We start from the raw sequence: 22,319 nt of genomic DNA, 5'->3' as shown, positions 1-22,319 counted from the left end.
AAGTTTTTGTTGTTATTTCCTATAAATTGGTGGTTGGGTCTAGAGGTTTAACCACATTCAGTATTTTTAGATGGGAGACAGAGGAAAATTCCTTCATAGTGGTATTTTGATCTTCTATCAGGAAGTACATGTCATCTGCTTGTTTTTCACTCTGAGATACTAGCAACTATATTGATGATTAATGCCTGGATCCATTGATTTATGAGGGGTTACAAAATGATGAAATTCTGATTCTATTATATTATTATTCTTTCATTTATTAGCTGAAATACTTTTATAATGAGCCACTTCTTCTAATATCCTATTTGGTTATCCATTGGTATAGTTAAAGGCAAGCTAAACACTTCATTCTTTCCCTCTCTTCACCCATTCTCAGAATAATGAATTGGTTCACTAAAATTCTCCATAGGTGACCAGTTTTTTTTAAGTATCATTATGAACCCACGAATTTAAATATTGGATATGTTACAAATCAAATGTTTTTCCTACATCTATTACGGTGATTGTATGATATTCCTCCTTTAATCTATTAATACACTGAAGTACATAAATTGTTTTTTAATGGTAAATCAACCATGTCTTTCTAGCACACGCCCAACTTGGTTACAGAGGCAATTTTGAAAATATATTGCTTGATTCAGATTGCAAATATTTTGTTCAGGATATTTGTATCTGTGTTCGTAAGTAAAACTGGCCTATATTTTACTCATATTGTCATTGTTAAGTTTTGGTATCAAGGTTATGCAAGCCTCCAATTGAGTTGGGGAGTGTTTACTTGTGTTTCTATTCCTTGAAAGAAACTGTAGAAAAGCAGAATTATTTTTCCTTGAATGTTTGGTAAAACTGGTTGTTAAAATGCCAAGGCCTGCTGCTCATTTCCTATGTTGCTTTCTAAAATTTTTTAAATTGAAAATTATGCAGAGAGAGAGAGAGATGATAAATCATAAGCCTACAGCTTGATTCTTTATCACAATAGCAGTTTCACCCTTTCACACATTTCCTCAGCATGACCCTGAGTTTTGTAAGAGATCTGATGAGTCAGTGGGAACAGCAGGAACATTAAAATAGCTGTGCCCTTTTGAAAAGAAAAACATTTAGAAGGTTTGTAAAATGCTATTATAAATTCTATGCAATAGGCAAGGCAATTGAACCAGTTTTTCACCTACTAGGCAAAATGATCCTACATGAGTTTTTTATCAGAGAGCTGACAAGATTTTAATTAAAGCTATCAATGCTTTTTCTGAGGAACTATAAGATAATTAGAAAATAAAATATCATCTTTCACTCTTTTGCAAACATTTTAAAAAATAAATCAGTCTTTTAAGGATTTTGAGGCTATAGTTAAAACAAAGATACTTAAAATGGGAGACAGAAGATGGCAGTTATTAGAGCATGAGAAAAAAAAAAGAGCATAATCTGACCCAATGAACCTAAGAGAGAGAACCCAGGATCGCAGATGAACTTACCTGAGGATCTGGCCAGAAGGCTCTGGCTAAATTGCCAGGTTTGTTTAAAATTGAATGCAATTGTAGGCTGCCAAATGAAATTAATGTCTGGAGTAGTCTTTTTGCAAATACTATTAGGGTTTTTGTCTAATACTGACTAAGAGAACCTTCCCTTCACAATCACATGCGATGTCTTTTTGCCTACAATTCGCCTGCTATCTTTCACTACAAGTGCTTAATTGGACACAACATCCAGCTGAGTAACACTGGAACAGTACCACCTCTCCCAACTGTACATCTCATTAGCTAAGTCCTTCCCTACCTCCATTACACACATGTTCCTGGTCAGACGATCTACTCTCAAGCTTCTCTACCTGTCAGCATATATCCGAGATACAAACAACTTAATAGTTTAGGGGAAAATACACTTTTTCATGGTATGGCGAACCTTCTGATGAAGTCTTAACCATTCCTGATCGAAATATAACATTTTTATATTCAGAAGACTAATTTTGAACAGTTTAAATAAACTATCCAATATAAAAATGTAAAAACGAGGACGGTAACAGCCCAATACCATGAGGCTCAAACCTCGGTGATCAGATTGCTAGCTACTAGGTTGGTGCAAAAGTAATTGCGGTTTTCGCAATTATTAACTTTTTAAACCGCAATTACTTTTGCACCAACCTAATATATATGTCAAACCATTTCCTTAAAAATATATTTAAAACACTTTGGGCGTAAGGTACTGTTCCAGGATGTAAACTTACTCAAAGGAATGAGAATACCAGAAACTTACGTCCTTAACCTTGAAAGAGCAGAAAAGGAGTATCCCAGTTTCTTTACTTAATATTGTGAACCTTTAATAAAAGCAAACAAGTCAAGTACTTTACCTACTTCAGAATTTTTGATAGCTTATATTTTTCTACAGATGCTCTGCACATATTCAAATAGCTAAAAGTTCAGCAATGTACAAATCAAAATAAGACTCAAATCAAAAGATACACACACACACAATGGCTGTTAATATATTTAAAAGTACTTAACCTCACTTATAAAGAAGTACAAACTTAAGATGACATTTTTTACCATTTAGGTGAAAAAAAATTATGATTGATAATACCTACTTTTTTAAAAACTGCTAAATTTATTGGGGGTGACTGATTAATAAAATTAAATAGGTTTCAAGTGTACAATTCTATATCATCTGTATACTGCATTGAGTGTTCACCAATCAAAGTCAATTTTCCTTCTGTCACCATATATTTGACCCCCTTTACCCTTTTCTACCTTCCCCCCACCCCTTTTTCCCGCTTGTAACCACCATACTATTGCCTGTCTTTGTTCATTTGTTGCTCATTCCACATGAGTGAAATTATATGGTTCTTGCCCTTTTCCATCGGACTTATTTCACTTAGCATGATAACCTCAAGATCCATCCATGTTGTTGCAAGTGGCACTATTTAATCTTTTCTTTTGGCCAAATAATACTCCAACGTGTATATATACCACATCTTCTTTATCCAATTACCTATGGAAGGACACTTTGTTTCCATTTCTTGACCACTGTAAATAATGCTGCAATGAACATATAGGGGTTCGTATACTTTTATGAATAAATGTTTTTAAAATTCTCAGGTAGATACCCAGAAGAGGGATTGCTGGGTCACATGGTAATTCTATTCTTAATTTTTTGAGGAACCTCCTTACTGCTTTCCATAGTAGCTATACAAATTTACATTCCCACCAGCGTGTATGAGCGTGGGTTCCCTTTTCTCCACAGCCTCTCCAACACTTGTTTTTCTTGTTGATAATAGTCATTCCAACAGGTGTGAGGTGGTATCTCATTGTGGGTTTGTTTGGTTTTTTTTTCCCACTGGGGAACAGGGTTTTTCCAGGACTCATCAGCTCCAAGTCAAGTCGTAGTTTTTCAGTCTAGTTGTGGAGGGCGCAGCTCAGCTCCAAGTCAAGTTGTTGTTTTCGATCTACTTGTGGAGGGCACGGCTCACTGGCCCATGTGGGAACCGAACCAGAGATCCTGGCGTTATGAGCACTGCTCTCTAACCAACTGAGTTAACTGGCTGCCCTCATTGTGGTTTTGATTTGCATTTCCCTGACAGCTAGTGAAGTCAAGCTTCTTTTCATACACCATTTCCCCGAAAATAAGACTTAGCTGGACTATCAGCTCTAATGTGTCTTTTGGAACAAAAACTAATATAAGACCTAATATATTAAAAATTAATGTATTATATATTATATAAGACCCAGTCTTACATTACAGTAAAATAAGACCGAGTTTTATATTAATTTTTGCTCCAAAAGATGCATTAGAGCTAATGGTCTGTCTAGGTCTTATTTTCGGGGAAACACAGTATCTGTTGGCCATTTGTTTGTCTTCTTCGGAGAAGTGTCTGTTCAGGTCCTCTGCCCATTTTTTAAGTGGACTGTTTGATTTTTGGTGTTGAGTTGTATGGGTGCTTTATATATTTTGGATATTAGCCCCTTGTTGGAGGTGTTGTTTGCAAATATCTTTTCCCATTAGGTTGGTTGACTCTTTGTTTTGTTGATGGTTTCTTTTGCTGTGGAGAAGCTTTTTAGTTTGATATAGTCCCATTCATTTATTTTTGCTTTTACTTCCCTCGCCTCTGAGGTCTAATTTTTATAACCCTCTCTCAGTCCAAGGTCCATAAGTTTAGTACCTATGTTTCCTTCGATATATTTTATTGTTTCAGGTATTATATTTAGGTCTTTGATTCGTTTTGAGTTAATTTGGTATATGGTGACAAAGAGTCTAGTTTCATTCTTTTGCACATGGCTTTTCCGTTTTCCCAGCACTATTTATTGAGGAGGATTTCTTTTTTCCATTGTAGGTTTTGGGCTCCTTAGTCGAAAATTATTTGCCCATTTATATATGGGTTGTTTTCTGGGCTCTCAATTCTGTTCCATTGGTGTGTGTCTGTTTTTCTGCCAATACCATACTGTTTTGATTATGGTTGCTTTGTAGTATACGAATGTAACCTGAAGTCAGGGAGTGTGATACTTGCAGCTTTGCTCTTTTTTCTCAGAATTGCTTTGGCTATTCGGGGTCGTTTCTGCTTCTATACAAATCTGATGATTTTTTTGTTCTATTTCTTTAAAAAATGCCACTGGAATTTTGATGGGGATTGCATTAAATCTGTAATACAGCCATTTCAACTATGCTGATTCTTCTAATCCATGAACATGGAATATCTTTCCATTTCTTTGTGACTTCTTCAATTTTTTAAAATAATGTAATGTAGTTTTCACTGTATAGGTCCTTCCCTTCACTTCCTTTGTTAAATTTATTCCCGAGTATTTTATTCTTCTTGTTGCAATTGCAAAAGGAATTGCGTGGGGTTTTTTTTTCTATTTCTTTTTCTGAAATTTCATTGTTAGTATATAGGAATGCTATGGATTTCTGTACACTAATTTTGCATCCTGCAACTTTACTGTATTTGTTTATTGTCTATTGTTTCAAATAGACTTTTGGTGGAGTCTTTAGGGTTTTCTATATAAAGAATAATGTCATCTGCAAAAAGTGACAATTTGACTTCTTCCTTCTCATTTTGGATAATACCTACTTTTGTGACAGGGAGCTGAGTATGCCTCCTTACTCCTTATTGGTAGAAATTTAAATTTATGTATCTTTTTGAAACTGGACATACCCTTTAAGCAAAGAATTCCACTGTTAGGAATTAATTCTACCAATATACTGGTAATAAGAACGCAAGGATATATGTACAAGATGTTCACCGCAACATAATTTGTAACAGTAAAACACCTATAAATAACTTAAATGCTCATGAATAAGGAAGTGGCTGAGTAAAATTATAGCATAGGAATACAACAGATTACTATTCTACCACAAAGAAATGAGGGAGATCTTTATGTATTGATAGAAGGTATCCAAGATAATGTTAAGTAGAAAAAAAGGAAGTCACAGAACAGTTGTGTATTTCAACTGACAGAAAAAGGAGAAAAAGTCATATATAATATGAAAATGTGTAATTAAAAATTTCTAGAAGAATTCCCAAGAAAGGGTCAACAGTCCCTCAGGGGATTAGAGGTGAGATGGTGGGAAGAAGATACTCTGGAGGGCTTTTACTTTCTTTATAGTATATATTTTTTTGTTATCTGAATTCCTCACCTGAGTATGTTTTATTTTTATGTTTAAAAATGTATCACTTCTGAGATGTCATGAAATTCTTGTCAAATTACAAGCTTACTGAAATTTAAATAAGTGACACCTAAAGAAAATCAATTCATTTCCATAACTTATTTCACAGATAAGAAACAGGAATATCAATTTCTATGGCTCACTTAAGGCCATACTATCTATGAAGTACTTTCAGTAATTAAAATGAAAGTGAGTATAAGACCAATAAAAATAATAGGAAGGGAAAAGTAGCTGCAAAGCCCAAGATATTATAGAGTATTATATCTTCTTTTCAAAATTACATAAAAAACAAGCTCCAACCCTTACAGATTCTTTTAAAACCACACACCATGTAAAATTACCTTTTTTATTTTTTGAGGTGTAATTGACAAACAACATTATATTAGTTTCAAATGTACAACATGATGATTTGGCACTTATATTAAAATTATTTTTAATGTAACTAGACTGAGTCTTAGCAATCAATTGCAGAAGTAGTTTTCCTAAAACTTACCAAGTTCAGAATAGAAAGAGCAGGAAAAAAAGTTGAGTGAAAAGTAGAAAAGGAGGGGATAGAAAATAGAATGAGAGACGGAGTAATATCTTTTAGTATAAGTGGGGAAAAGGGTAACTTTAGAGAATCAATCCCCACAGTAATACTATACCTAACAGCTGGCTGTGTTCCCCTGTGATGGAGTTCTGACTCGGGTCTGAAAAACAAACAATTGAAAAGAAAAGAAAAAAAATGAATGACCAAAGCAAATAATTTCTTAAAAACCAGCAACAAAAGTCAACCAAGGAAATAAGCAAAAAAAAATTTTTTTAGTGCTCAAGAAACATTAATGAAAGGATAATAAAAATATAATGAACTATTATAAAAAATAATCACATTGCTTCCATGAAAAGTTAAACAACAAAATTACCACACAGCCCAGCAATTCCACTCCTAGGTATATATCCAAAAGAAATGAAAACAGGGACTCAAACAGACACTTGTATGGCAATGTTTATAGCAGCATTATTCACAATAGCCACAACGCAGGAACAATCCAAATGTCCTTCAAAAAATGAACTGACAAAACAAAATGTGGGATATACTTACAATGGAATATTTTCAGTCATAAAAAGGAATGAAGTTCTGATACATGCTACAACATGGATGAACCTTGAAAACACTACGCTAAGTGAACTAAGCTGGATGCAGAACAAATATTTTATAATTCTATTTATATGAAATATCTGGAAAAGGCGTATTTTCAAAATGACAAAGTAGATTAGAAGTTATCGGGGCTGGGGGAGGGAGTGGAAAATCGGACGTTAGTTTTTAATGAGTACAAAATTTCTGTTTGGGGTGATGCAAAATTTTGGAAATAGTGGTAAATGGTTACACAACATTGTGAATGTAATTAATGCCATGAATTGTGCTCTTAAACATGGTGAAAATGATAGATTTTGTGTTATATATTTTACTACAATAAAATATAAATTAAAAGAAGATAATCATACAAATTTGACCAAGCCATATCAGTTTCATAAAGTTAAAGGATGATTTAGGGCTTACAACACAGTTCCATTTTCTCTTCAACGACAAAGGAACATATGACATGTGACCATAGCAGCTCAAAATCAAGACATAACTAAAGCAGATATGTTCTGACTTGACTTTAAGATAAAAACGACAAACTGTATTTTATAAACTTTTATTTGTTCAGTAATCTATCATAAAATTAGTGGCCATAAGTCAAGTTCCTAATGCAAGACATACTGACAATCACTATTTCACAACCAACCACTTGCATATTTTAAAGGATTAAAAGCATTAAAGGCTAAATAAGGAAAAGATTCACCTCTACTTTCCTAAAAAATTAAGTCTCTTGAGATACAGGGGATTACATCTGGCTTCCTGGAATGTGTTTGGGAATACAAATTTCAGACCAGGGGTGGGGTGGGGTCTGTGAAAAATGGGAAAAGAAGTTACATCTTTATTTTTACTAACCTCTAATGGAAGTTCAGTATTTTCTCCAAATGTAATGTAGGCAACAAACTATATAAAAGTACCTGTAATTTTGTCAACAATAAATATCAGATATTTTCATGTCACACTGTAGTTGCTGCACATATCTCGGTATCTTTTAGGTTCAATACTACTCTGAAATTATGGTAATTATTAGGACGGTTGCTAGGTTTTATTCAATGTATTGATAAAGAAGCACTTATATCATTAGATTACAAGTGTAATATTTTGATAACTGTACTTTAGTGTAATAATGTTCTTTTTAATCATATATATTTATATGTGTATTATTGTAGCATTTAAAAACATTCTGAAAAGGAATTTGTAGGCTTCAGACTGCCAAAGAGGTCCAAGATCCAAAAACATTTAAGAATTACTGTTTTAGAGAAAATTCAAATAATATCTTCTATGGTGTTTATAAATATAAATGTTTACTTAATTAAATTGAACACTTTAAGCATCACAGAGACAAAGAACCAATGAAAATACTTAACAAATTCTGGTTTCTGATGTATAGTACGTACTAGAGTATGTAGTATACTCTACATACGCGAATCAAGGAGGAAATAAAGTAGAAACCTGATTCTGACAAGGAAGTGTTAAATGCTATGTGTACATTTTAAGATATATTTTTAGATTTTCATCCTAATTTGGTTTTGAAAAAGAGAAATTCCACAGTTTTCTATTCTAACATATTTTCCCAACATACCAACACGTGAATTTCCAGTTTTAATTTACACTCATCTTATATCCTGTCTAAATCAACAATACGGTTCACTAGTGAATTCTACTAAACATTCAAAGAAGAATGAACACCAATGCTTCTCAAATTCTTCCAAAAAACAGAAATGGAGGGAATACTTCCAAACTCATTTTATAAGGCCAGCATTACCCTGATATCAGACAAGGACACCACAAGACAAGAAAATCAATCACAGGGTAATATCCCTGATGAACATAGATGCAATAATCCTCAACAAAATATGTATTAGCAAACTAAGTTCAACAATACCTTTGAAAGACCAAGCACCATGACAAAATTGGATTTACCTCATCATCAGAAAAAAAATTCTGTAACTATGTAGGGTGACAGGTATTAAATAGACTTACTGTGGTGATCATTTTACAATATATATAAATATCAAATCATGTTGTACACCTGAAACTAATATAATGTTTCTATGTCAATTATACCTCAATTAAAAAAAAAAAGATTAAAAAGAATATGGATTGCTCTTGCATATAAGACAAAGCAGGAATAACAGTTCCATAGTAGTGAATATGTTAGATGTTCTCCCTCTCCCCCTCTCCCCACACCACCACCCCTGGAGAAGGGGAAAATTCAGGCCCCATCATTAGAGAAGCAGGTATATAAAGGTATGGAAGAAGAGTGGAGAAAGAAACAGAATTTTAGAACCAGAAGAACTTTGGTTATCTAGATCTACTCTAGTGATTCTAAAAGAAAAGTTCAGAGAGGCGTTATCAGCATCTTCTGTTTTCCTTCCTAAAACCATACCGATATCCTTCTCAAGATTTTGATTCCCAGCTACTGTCTGTCATGTCTGCCTTTATTGCTCAGGTCTGCTAGGACAGAACAAAGTTGAGAACCTTGGATCTTAATATTTATAGTTGAGAAGACAAATACCTGGGTTGATAGATGGCCAAAGACACATCACATTACTGCCAAAGAGAAAGGTTAGAGATATAGTCTTGATGTCTTGAGAACCTATGTTCATGCTTCTCAGTACTCTGTAATTCTAACATTGTTGTTCTAAAACAAAGTACAAGAGCCTAAAACAAGTTATCTGGAATTGTTAGGGAATGTATCTATGAATAAAAAATGGAAAAACATCTCACATTACTCAGGCAGAGAAGGTGTGAATTTAGAGGTGGGAATATTAATGACTTTTTTTCTTAAAAAGAATTACGTCCTTCTGTACTGTATACTTCCTTGCCTTTTGAGCTGGGCATAAGTGATGTATATGCATTCGCGAGCCAAGCCAGGACTCTTCCTTTGAACACCCCATTTTGAGATGAGTACAAAGAAGTCTTTTATGTAGTTCGTTCAAGTTCAACTTAAACTTTTGTTTTTCATTTAATATAATTAAGGGATGGGAGCAGTCTTTACTTATTTGATAAGATGGATATTAACCCCCAAGACCTGTAGATGCTTCATTAATACTATATGTAAAAGCTGAAATAAGGGCGAATCCAGGAGTGAAATGGCTTGTGAAGCCAGTAGAATGAAACTAGGCATGCCTGTAAAAATCATAATTGGTAAATGGGTTTAAGCTGAAGGGTGTTTCTGGGTATGCAATCCAAACTGTGTAGAGCAGTCAACACTGTTGAGATATGTCTGGGCATCTTTCTATTGTCCTATATCCGAACACTCCCATTTAACATGTTTCTGCCTTTATCACGGGTGAGGACACACCCAAGTTTGCCTGAGACTGGGAGTTGTCCCTAAATGTTACGCAAAATGACATTTATTTTAACCAAATTACTTCCTGTAATAAGAACAATGTGCCAATAATGTAACCTCATTTACTCTTCGGTGGTCATAATAAAGCTACTCCTAGTTCATAATATAGCCAGGCTATACTCAAAAGCCTGTGATACTCTACCAGTTAAAATAGTAGTGCAAATAAAAAATAAAACATACCTTTTCGCAATCAAAAAAGTGAACTGAAAATATTTCCACATTAACAATAATGATACAGTAGTTTTACACATAAGGCACTTGCTCAGATTTAATGTATCCTGCGTAAATGGTAAGGAACAGAGATTTTATTCAGTTTCTTGTCAAGTGCCTTAGAAAACAGACAGAGAGAGAAAAATAGGTGGTACTCACTTGCAAAACTACCTCTGTAAACAGTTTTTCTAAAAAGCTTTATTATTTCCCCTAGTTTGTCCATAGCAATAGTCTTTTTCTAAATTTTCTTTCATAATCACTTCATCTACTATCGTTGGTAGTGAATTTGAAGCAAATAAAGCTAAGCCTGTATCTAAAACTTGCATCTAAAACCCAGTGTAGGTTTGTCTTCATTAAAGATAGAATGAGTCATTTCATTAACACAATAGTGAAAACTACTTGTTTAGACGAAGACGTAAGTATGACCACACGCATATACCTCAGGACAATTAGCGTATTATGCTACTGTCTAGGTTATCTAGACATACTACAAAAACTATTTCAGGATACCAAGTACCTGAAACCACCAGTCTTAACACATTTCTAATTTTATAGACTCTGAATTTTAAAAAACAAAGAAGCACTATCATCATAAGAAAACATTTGACTCAGATTTAGGCAAAGATGATTAAAGATGAAAGCAAAGACAATTACTCTAACACTCATATTTATTAGATTCTGCCTCTCTACATGGGTAGGTCTTCATTGAGTGACAAACCTGAGAGAGAAAACAAGTTGAAATAAGGTAAAACCTGAAAAGCCTATGCTCTTCATATAGATTTTGAACTTACTGCAATTAAATTAGATAGACGGGGAAAAATTAACATGTGATTAACTGGGTTTAAATAAATAAATGGTTGAAAAATATCAGGTAATTTAAGGCAAAGTAAAATTAAGCAGTAAGATGGAACTATTATGATAAGTGTTATAAAAGAAAATAATTGTGGTTATTCATTTTCTTTTATTCTTTATCTCACCAAATCTGCATGAGAACAGGAAATTTGTCTCTTATTTACTGTTGTATCAAAATCTTAACATACAAAAAGTTAATAAATCATTAGTTCTTTATGTTTCCAGTCTTAAAGGCATTTAGAGTCTACTTCTGGCCAAAAAAGATAATTTCTGCTGGGATTTATAGTTTAGTTCAAACTATGTGCCCACGTCCGGGATCTGTGTAGACAGCTAACCACGGAGAGAATAAGCTGTGGCAGCAGCACTGAATCATGGACTGAACTTCACGTGCGGTGCTACTGCTCAGTGCACCTTCTATAGTGTATTAATAGGGACTTGGTGAGATATGGTTTGGGGCAGGGATGGTAAGTAATTTTGACAAATCTATTTAATAGTCAAGTAGATTTCTATAATGTACAATTTATCAGATTGTTCAATATGCTAATTGTTGCTTAACTAATCTACAAAAGAAGAACATAATATTTGGCATTTCTGAGTATATCAGAAGAGATAACTTGTTTTTCATCAAACGCATTGTATAATTAGTGTTAGATGGTATACACTTTGAGAAATGTTCAACTAATTCATATTAATATAGCAAGGTTAAAATAACTCCCTGAATCATCAATCCTGTTTATTCATTCATTCATTCAGCAATATTTCCATTAAACCAGTATTTTCCAAATTTGCCTAGTCAAAAGAACCAGCTGGAATATTTGTTAAACTACAAATTCTTGGGTCACGTAACTAACCCTAATGACTCGATCTCATGGGAGGATCCCGAGATTCTGTAGTTTTATGAAGCGCCCCACAACTATCACAAAGCTTCTTTCAACCATCCATCCATTGAAACATTTGAGTAACCGGTAAGTGCCAGGCATTGTTCCACGGGCTAGGAATACAGCAGTAAATAAGAGACAAATTTCCTGTTCTCATGCAGATTTGGTGAGATAAAGAATAAAAGAAAATGAATAACCACAATTATTTTCTTTTATAACACTTATCATAAGCCAAAATGAAGAAGAGTGAATGGAAAGGCCATTTTGGATTGAGTGGACAGTGAAGGTCTTTCTGAGGAAATAACCTTTCAGATGAGACCTACATGTAAGGGAGACAGACGAGAGGATCTTGAAAAAGACTGATCAGGGCAGAGTAGTTATGCAAAGGCCCTAAAATGGGAATAAACTTGGTATGTTTGGGAAACATTAATGTGGCGAAAGCACGGTGAGTAGGAAAGTGGTTTAAAAATATAGGTCAGCAAATTAGATAACAGATACATGTTGTAGTATTGCAGACCATGGTAAAAAGTGTGAATTTTACTTTTAAAATGATGTGAAACAATGGTAGGTTTTAAGTAGCATGACAGGTCTGGTTAACTTTTTAAAAGACGCAGGCTGTTGGTTGGGGAATGGACTGTGGAGGGAGTAAGAGTAGAAACAGGGAACTAATTAGGAGTCTACTGCAGAAATCCTAGAAAGGTATGATAATGACTGTATGAAGATGGTAAACATTGACAAGGTGATGCTATCTTCTGGAAAGACAGCTCATGAGTTAGTCTGCAAAGGTAATGTCCATGTTACTCTAAAATTTGTAGTTTTTTTCATTCATTTATTCAATAAATATTTTTGAGCATCTTCTACATATGAAATGTTATTCTAATTACTAGAAATGCAGCAACAAAATCCCTGTCAAAGAGCGTATGTTTGTGGGGAAGAGACAAACAATAAACAAACAATGTACTACATTATATGTCAAGAGTGATAAGAGTTATAAAACAAACAAAAAAAGCAGAGTAAGAGAATAGAGAGAATGGGGGAAGGGGATGGTTTCTGTGCTAGTTTAGATACTGAGTCTAAAAGGGTCTCTCAGACAATGTGACATCTGACTAGAAACTTCAAGTGAGCCCTCTAGCCAAACAAACATCTGCAGGAAGAACATTCTAGGCAGAGAGAACTATGTAAAGATCCTGAAGCAGGCACGTGTTGGCACTGCCAATGAATAGCAAGGAGGCCAAGTTACCAGACAGAATAATGGGGTAAAAATGACAGGATACGGGGTAAGAGATGGATGTGTGTGGTGGGAGAGACGGGCACAGATCATGCGGTGCCTTTGGAGGACATAGTAAGGACTTTTGATTTTACTTTGAGTGAGCTGGGAAACCATTCAGAGGTTTGGGTTTGTTTTAACATGATCACTCTCGCTGTTGTCTGGAGAGTAGATTGCAGGAGGCAAATGGGGAAGTAGAGGAATTAGGAAACAGGAGGCTTTTGCTATCGTCCAAGAAAACATAATGGTAGTTTGGATGAAGTCAGAAGTACTGGCGGTGGTCAGATGCTGGGTATGTCTCAAAGGAAGTATTCACAAGATTAGCATGCTGATGGAGGGAATATGGGGTGGGAGAGAAAGAAAGGAGTCAAAGTTTTTTCTAGAGCAATTACATGAACAGAGATGCCATGTACTGAGTTGGGGAAGACTGGGAGAAGAGCAATAACGGTGATGATGAGTGAAACTGGTAAAGAGAGGGCCACTGTGATAGTTGTGCAGCTGTCCTGGAGCAAACACACGAGGCATAGTGAAAAGAGAATACAGTATTTGGAAGCAGATAAAGTTCAGGTGACATCCTAGCTCTACCATACACTATTTATGTAACGCTGGGAAAATGGTCTAATATTTCTTAGCCTTAATTTACTATGTATACAACAGGAATACTACTACACTACAGAAAATTATTGTGAGGATTACAGATGGTAGGTACTCATTAAATAGTAACTATAAAGGAAAAGATATAAAACTGTGAGTAAGATGACAAACACAGTCAGAAGCAGAAATTGCAACTCTTTTGCAGAATATGTCATTAAATATTTAATTTTAACATAAAGGTTAAAGGGGGCAAAAGCATTTAAAGCAATGCTTTACATTTCTTCTTAGCTGCTAAAGCTTCTGCAATTTGGAAACTGAATGTACAGCATAAAAAGGGATAATTTGTAACCAACATAAATGAAATGGGAGAGGTTAAAGGACTGAACTTGCACAGATGAACAGAGATAAGATGCAATCAGAAGAAAAAGAACAATTGTACATATGAAAGTTTTAGTTGCATAAACCTAATGGTGAGCACAAAACAAAAATCTATAACTGAGACACGTAACAAAGAAAAAGAGAAAATGGAGGGGAAAGAAAATCATAGAACACCACCAAACTAAAAGAGCACACAGAAACACAAGGGAAAAGAAAACAATGAAACTATAGAACAATCAGAAAACAAAAGATGAAATGGCCGTAGTACGTCCTCATATATCAATAATCACCCTAAATGTAAACGAAGTGATCTCACCAATCAAAAGGCACAGAGTAGCAGGACGGATTAAAAAACAAGATACAACTATATGTCACCTTTAGGAGACCCATCTCTGATGCAAACACAAACACAGATTCCAAATGAAGGGATGGAAGATGATACTCCAAGCATCCAAAGAAAATCAGGTGTAGTCATACTTATATCAGACAAAATAGATTTCAAGATAAAAAAGGTAACATGAGACAAAGATAGGCATTTCATAATAATAAAGGGTAAAACCATCAAGAAGACATAACACTTTTCAATACCTATGTACCAACCTGGGTATACCAAAATATATAAAACAAATACTAACAGACCTAAAAGAAGAGACTGACAAAAATACAATTATAGTAGGGGAGCTACATACACTATTGACAGCAATAGATAGATAAACCAAATAGAAAGTCAATAAGGAAATATTGGCCTTAAATGACACATTAGACCAAATGGACATAATTCATATTTACAGAGCTTTACATCCCAAAACGACAGAATATACACTTTTCTCAAGGACAGACCATGTGTTAGGGAACAAAACTAATACATTTAAGAAGACTGTAATCATACCAGTCATAGTTTCCAACCACAACGATATGAAACTGTAAACAAGAAGATATCTGGGAAAACCACAAATACGTGGAGATTAAACAACATGCTACGGAACAACTATTGGGTCAAAGTGGAAATAAAAGAAGAGTCAAGTCAAATGAAAATGACAATACGACATATCAAAATTTTCGGAATGCAGCAAAAGTACTACTAAGATGTCTAATCATTACTGGCCTATCTCAAGGATCAAGAAAAATCTCAAATAATATAACATTTCACTTAAAAAAAAACTAGAAAAAAGAAGAAAAACAAAGCACAGAGTCAATAGAAGGAAGGAAATGATAAAAATTAGAGCAGAATTAAACAAAATAGAAAATAAGAAGACAACAGAAGTAATTAAACAAAGAGCTGGTTCTTTAAAAAGATAAATTAAATTGGCAAACCTCTGGCTAGATTCACTAAAGAAGAAAAGACTCAAATAAATAAAATCAGAAAGGAAAGAGAAGTTAACAACAAACACCAGAGAAATACAAAGGTTTATACAAGAATACTATGAAAGGCTATATGCCACCAAATTCAACAACCCAGAAGAAGTGGACAAATTGTTAGAAATATATAACCTTACTAGACTGACCCATGAAGAACTGGAAAACCTATATAGACTAATCAACAGTCAGGAAATCGAAACAGCAATCAAAAACTTCCAAAAAAACAACAGTCCAGGACCAGATGTCTCCACTGGTGAATTCTACCAAACATTCAAAGACGATTTAATACCAATCCTTCTTAAATTCTTTCAAAAAATTGAAGAGGGAATAATTCCTAACTCATTTTATGAGGCCAACAATACCTTGATACCAAAACCAGGCAAGGACAACACAAAAAAAGAAAACTACTATCTCTGATGAACATAGATGCAAAAATCCTCCAAAAAATATTAGCAAGTCAAATACAACAATACATTAAAAGACAATACATCACTATCAAGTGGGATGTGGGATTAATTCCAGGAATGCAAGGATGGTTTAACATTTGCAAATCAGCCAATGTGATACACCACATTAAAATAATAAATAAAAATCATATCACAACCATAGATACAAAAAAGGATTTGGCAAGATACAACATTCATTTGTGATTAAAACACTCAATAAAATGGGTATAAAAGGAAAGTATCTCAACATAAAAAAGGCTATATATGACAAATCCTCAGCTAATATCATACTCCACAGTGAAAAACTGAAAGCTTTTCCTCTAAGGTCAGAAACAAGACAAGGATGCTCACTTTCACCACTGTTATTCAACATAGTCCTGGAAGTCCTCGCCAGAACAATCAGGCAAGAGAAAGAAATAAAAGGCATCCAAACTGGGAATAAAGAAGTCACTATTTGCAGATGACATGATTCCATATACATAGAAAACCCTAAAGATCCCACCAAAAGCCTATCAGAGACTATAAACACAGTAAGTTGCAGGCTACAAAATCAATGGACAAAAATCTATTGCATTCCTATATGCTAACAATGAAATAGAGAAATGAAGAAAACAATCCCGTTTGCAATTTTAACAAAAAGGATAAAATACCCAGGAATAAACTTAACAAAGGACTGTAGTAGGACCTATACAGTGCAAACCTCAAGATACGAGATAACATCTCACATCTGTTAGAATGGCTACTATCAATAAGACAAGAAATAACAAATGTTGGAGAGGTTGTGGGGGAAAGGGATCCTCATACGCTGCTAGTAGGAATGTAAAATGGTGCAGCCTCTACGGAAAACAGTAAGGAAGTTCCTCAAAAAAGTAAGAATAGAGCTACCATATGACCCAGCAATCCCTCTTCTGGGTATCTCCCAAAAAAGTCTGAAAACATTTAACCATAAAGATGTATGTACCCCTACGCCCATGGCAGCATTATTCACAATAGCCAAGACATGGCAACAACCTAAGTGTCCTTTAACAGATGACTGGATAAAGAAGATGTGGTATATATATGCAATGGAATACTACTCGGCCATAAAAAGAATGAAATATGCTATTTGCAACAACATGGATGGATCTTGCGAGTATCATGCTAAATAAAATAAGTCAGATGGAAAAGAACAAGAACCATATGATTTCACTCATATGTGGGATATACAGCAAAAAACAACAAACAAACAAAACAAAGTCAAAGACACAGACAATAGTATGGTGGTTATCAGAGGGGAAGGGAGATGCAGAGAGGATGAAGAAGGTAAAGAGGGTCAAACATATGGTAACAAAAGGAGTTTAGACAGGGTAGTGAGCACAATGCAATATGTAGCTGATGCATTGTAGCACTGTGCACCTAAAACTGATGTGTTTGTTATTAACTATTGTTACCCCCAATAAACTTAAATTTTAAAAAGCTTATAATCTGAGTCAAAGCAACATAAGGAACTAAAAAGAATGGTTACAACAGTATCTTACATTTAATAACATTTTAAAGTTTTAAAAATGTTTTTACATAGTTCCTTTGATTCTCATGATAACCCTGCGATATTGGTAGGAAACATATAAAGAAGCTAAATCAGGCTCAATGGTTTGGCCAAGGCATACTGAGTATAAATTTCAATGACTGGCTTGGACCGGGATTCTAATTTTTCTGTATTATGCTGGTAGTTCTTAAAATTTAGGTATAAGAATAAATATCAGTAATATAACTTTTAATTATCTAGGGATGAAATAACTATGGTTAAAGAAATTAGGGGGTGGCCGGTTAGCTCAGTTGGTTAGAGCATGATGCTCATAACACCAGGGTTGCCAGTTCGATCCCCACATGGGCCAGTGTGAGCTGCGCCCTCCACAACTAGATTGAAACAACTACTTGACTTGGAGCTGATGGGTCCTGGAAAAACACTTTTAAAAAATAAATAAAAATTTAAAAAACAAAAAAAACACACCAAATTGCTTTAAAAAAAGAAATTACAACTAGCATTTACAAAATAATTAAACTACAAATCAGCAAAACAGGTATCCAATGTGTAGAACTACACAGGAACCACAGATGACCATATTATGTCTACTGCACCATAGAGTTCAGAAACACTACTCACCCCAGTAAGACACCCTCCCCTGAACCCCACAGGGCATGAGAAGAAGGTAAAGGGACACCATGTGTTTATGAAATCCAATACAGAATCAGGGCTAACAGGGTAGAGAAATTAGGAGGAGATAAAGATCATCAATCTAGAAGAGTAAATACAGTGATTCTGTTTTTAAAATAACCGGAAAATAAGCTCTAGCATGATTTTTCAGGATGCTCGTAATATAAAATAAGCCCTACCATATTTCCCGGAAAATAAGACCAGGTCTTACATTAATTTTTTTCTCCAAAAGACTCATTAGGGCTTATTTTACATTACGAGCATCCTGAAAAATCATGTTAGTGCTTATTTCCGATTAGGTCTTATTTTCGGGAAACACGATATTTGAAAAAGTTTAGTAACCAAACTATTTTATTTGTTATTTTCATACTTCTAAAAGAATACAAGTATTCATAAATATTGTAATTTTATCTTAACAAGTTTATTAAATTCATTTTGTTCTAAACATCTTGGTAGATATTTAACTATGATTTTAGATGAGCAGGATGTGATTCCGCCTTCTCCCTACACCCCTGCCATTAACCCTGTTAACTGAAAGTCAAAGCACCTTATCAAATAACCTTTTTTTTATGTCTGTGCTGGTGTATCTTTAACATCGCTTCAAAATTTGATGCTATTTTTTTAACAGGCTCAGAGCCTTCACTTGGCAACAGTATCTAGCAAGATTAATATCGTGTGCATTACATTTATTTTTACTTTATACTCTATTTATGGCAAGCATGCTGGCATTTCATTTAGTGACAGCTTCCTTTGTAAAGGAAACCAGAAAAGCAGTCACTCAATTAAAAAAAAAAATTAAATAAATGTAAAGATGATATGTAAAAGTGGAAAAAATATACCAATAGTCACTAAATAACTAAATTTAGGGAGAATTTCCTACTATCATCATACTTAAAATGCATAGCAACCATGTGAGGAACAGTTTATTCCCATGTTCCGGAAGAAACGAGCTCTGAGGGCGCTGAACTGATTTGCCCAAGGTGGTATAGCCAATAGCCGGTGGTATACAGCCATCAGTGCCACTAGGGTCCAAAGGAGAGAAGCAACATGCATCAAGGCAGTGTAAGCTTTGAGGAGAACTTTCGGGAAGAACTCGAAACCACAGGGGAGGAATAAACATGGCACATGTCTGGGATGGAAAACAACTGAAATTCTCCAAATGAAAGTCTGAAAATGAAAGCAATACTTTAGGAAAGGAAACATGAGTGCAATACACAAAGTGAAATGAATGCCGGATTTATTAGAGACAAGCAGACCTACTCATTATTAGACCACTGCAGTTTACCCATATGGTAACAAACATCTCTAGCGAGATCTCTAGAATAGGAGTAATATGTAGATTTATCATTAATTCAACCAATACTCTAAATGCCTACCATATGTCAGGTGCTGTGCTAGGCACTACAGATACCAAAAGAGTGACCTTTTGTTCTCAAGACATTTGCAGAGGAAAGAAACACAAACAATTATGAAACAATAAGGAGACATTTCAGTCAGAGACTGACAATAGGATATGAATAACAGAGAAGTTTTGGAAAATAGGAAATATATACCTACTAATATACCTGTATATAATATTAGGTATATGGTATACCTAACACATAATGGTATATTAGTCTGTATCATATATACCATATATACAGAGGGTCAAAAAAATGTATACACATTTTAAGAAAAGAAAAAACTGTATTAAAATTGTAATAATATATACAGATAACAAAAGATGAATACAAATCATGTGTATACATTTTTTGGCACCCCTGGTATATAAGTAAATATAGTGTACCTTATAATATAAACCTAATTGACACGAAAGGAGAAGAGAGTACTATCATTGACCAAAAAAAGTGGGTAAGAGAAGCAGAACCAGTCAACATATGTGTTTCCAACTTTTGTTTCTTCCCCTTCCCTCATTCACCAAACCCAGTGGATTTTAGCTTCCACACCCATCTCTTCTTTCCCACTGTGCTGCCACCATTTAGATTCTCATCCTTTCTAGCTTGAGCCATTAAAATAGTTCAATCATTCTCCCTGCCACCAATTCTTCCATCTTGAAACAATTCTGCATTTTCCTCCATATTAATAATCCTAAAATCTGCTTTCATCAGGTTGCTTGATTGCTTAAAAAAACAAAAAAAAAAAAACACTTTCAAAAGTCTCCAGGTGACACTGCTGGAGTCCCCAATCATTCTGTGAAGAGATGTTCTCATTTCTTATTTATATCCTGACATAACGTGTGAGGTACTAATTCAAGTCCCTCCAAGGAAAGGGAAGGGCTGCCTTGCAGGCTCCGCCTCCATTCCTACTGTGAATTCTCTGGCTGGGCGCAGCGGGGGTATCAGAGGGTAATGGCTTACACACCTATAAATAGATCCTAGCTTACGCGTTTGGATCTCTTGACTTACAGGACGAACTCCAAAAAGCTCATCCTGGCTTTCAAGTCCCTTTATAATGTAACACTAGTTTACTCCTCTAACCTTAGCGTTTGCTGTTCTTAGTCATGAAACCTCTCTGAAACACTCTGTGAAATGCTTTGTGAGCCTTCATTCTAGACCCATGCATCTTTGCTTATGTCAATTTTTCAACGAAAATTTCCTTGTCTTTCTTCTCCATCTGCCTGACTACATCCTTCAAAGACCCAACTCGGGCCTACTCTGAAGTTTAATTTTCTAAGATTTGATCTTCCTCTGAACTGTTGGGTATCTGCTGCCTTGCACTTTCTTTTCATTAATTAACCTATTAATTCAAGAAATATTTACTAAGAACCTGTACATGTCAAACTATATGCCAGGGCACTGGAGGATACACGAAGATGAATAGAACATAGCAGCTACCCTTAAGGGGCTTATATTTTGTAGTACATATGGGTTAGACAAGTAATTATGTCATGGTGATTACAGTACTATATTAGAGATATAAACAAAGAGAATGTAACAGAGAAGCCACTAAGGAAGGAATGATGTTTGAGCTCAGTCCTAAAGGAAGAGTGTTTGTTTGGTAACTGAAGAACATACCAGGAAGATGGAACAAGTTCTGTATTTCCCCCAAAATAAGACCTAACTGGGAAAATAAGCCCTAGCATGATTTTTCAGGATGCTTGTAATATAAGCCCTACCCCCAAAATAAGCCCCAGGTAAGATCGTCAGCCAGATGGACGCATTTAGTATGTCCGTTGCAACACACGACGGATGTATTGAATTATAATATTAATATATAATAAAATATAAATATTGATAGTAATACTTAAAATAAATGATAATATAAATTACAATTATTTGTAAATACCCAAGCGGAGCCTCTGGACAAGAGGTAAACGCGTATGTAAACAGATGAACTCCAGACTTATCACCGAATGACCAATCGGAGTACAGACACAACACACGAAAAATGTGCCCACTTGATAACGAATGGACATGGTTGTGTCTAATATGAATCTTCATAATTCAATACGTCATGTCTTGTAACGGACGTACTTAATGCACTTGTGTGAAATAAAGAAACGTTTTCTGAATTTTGGTGCCTGCACTTTTTCCTCGCTTTTGTGTGGACCATCATTCTTAACTGTCATCATTTTTGTTGCCACTCCTGTCTCATAAGTCTTCAATTAACACTTGATTTAATGGTAGATTTAAAGGGAATAATATTTCAACCCCCAGACAGGATGAGTGCAAAAAGAACGAACTATTCCGTCGAGTACAAGAAAGGAATCATGGAGGACTCCCGGGGCAAGAATCTTAACGGCTTTCTGCAGAGAGAAGTTGGATCTCCGAATGGTCCGAAAATGGCGAGCAGAGTATGATAACCTCAGTCAACAGGTGGATGTGGGAAATGCTAAGAAACACAAGTGTGGATCAGGTTGGCAACCATTATTTCCTGAGCTGGAAGACATCATCTGTGAATGGATTGCTGACAGGAGTGCAAAGGCTTTGGTTGTGCTCAGGGCTGATATTCAAGCATTTGCCCTTGCAATGGCACCACAGTTAGAAATATCCCCAGAAGAATTCAAAGCATCACAACACTGGC

The 22,319-nt window shown here is 34.9% G+C and overlaps 1 protein-coding gene across 3 annotated transcripts in view; it reads right to left on the bottom strand.

Moving 5' to 3' along the window:
- Nucleotides 1–22,319, bottom strand: part of SLC12A6 (solute carrier family 12 member 6) — an 84,279-nt gene that overhangs the window by 31,983 nt on the left and 29,977 nt on the right. For 2 of the 3 annotated variants that reach the window (XM_019752867.3, XM_019752869.3), the window contains exon 2: nt 6,288–6,332. The exons of the other annotated variant lie outside the window; for it this stretch is intronic. In XM_019752867.3, the coding sequence (XP_019608426.1) occupies nt 6,288–6,332 (45 nt within the window). The remainder of the gene's footprint in view (nt 1–6,287; nt 6,333–22,319) is intronic. 3 annotated transcript variants of the gene reach the window in all.

The sequence above is a fragment of the Rhinolophus sinicus genome, chromosome 3 (genome assembly GCF_057876585.1).
Source record: "Rhinolophus sinicus isolate RSI-liver-muscle chromosome 3, RSI-T2T, whole genome shotgun sequence".
Lineage (NCBI taxonomy): Eukaryota > Metazoa > Chordata > Mammalia > Chiroptera > Rhinolophidae > Rhinolophus > Rhinolophus sinicus.
Note: the sequence above shows the minus strand (reverse complement) of the source record. Positions and strands in the feature narration are given on the sequence as shown.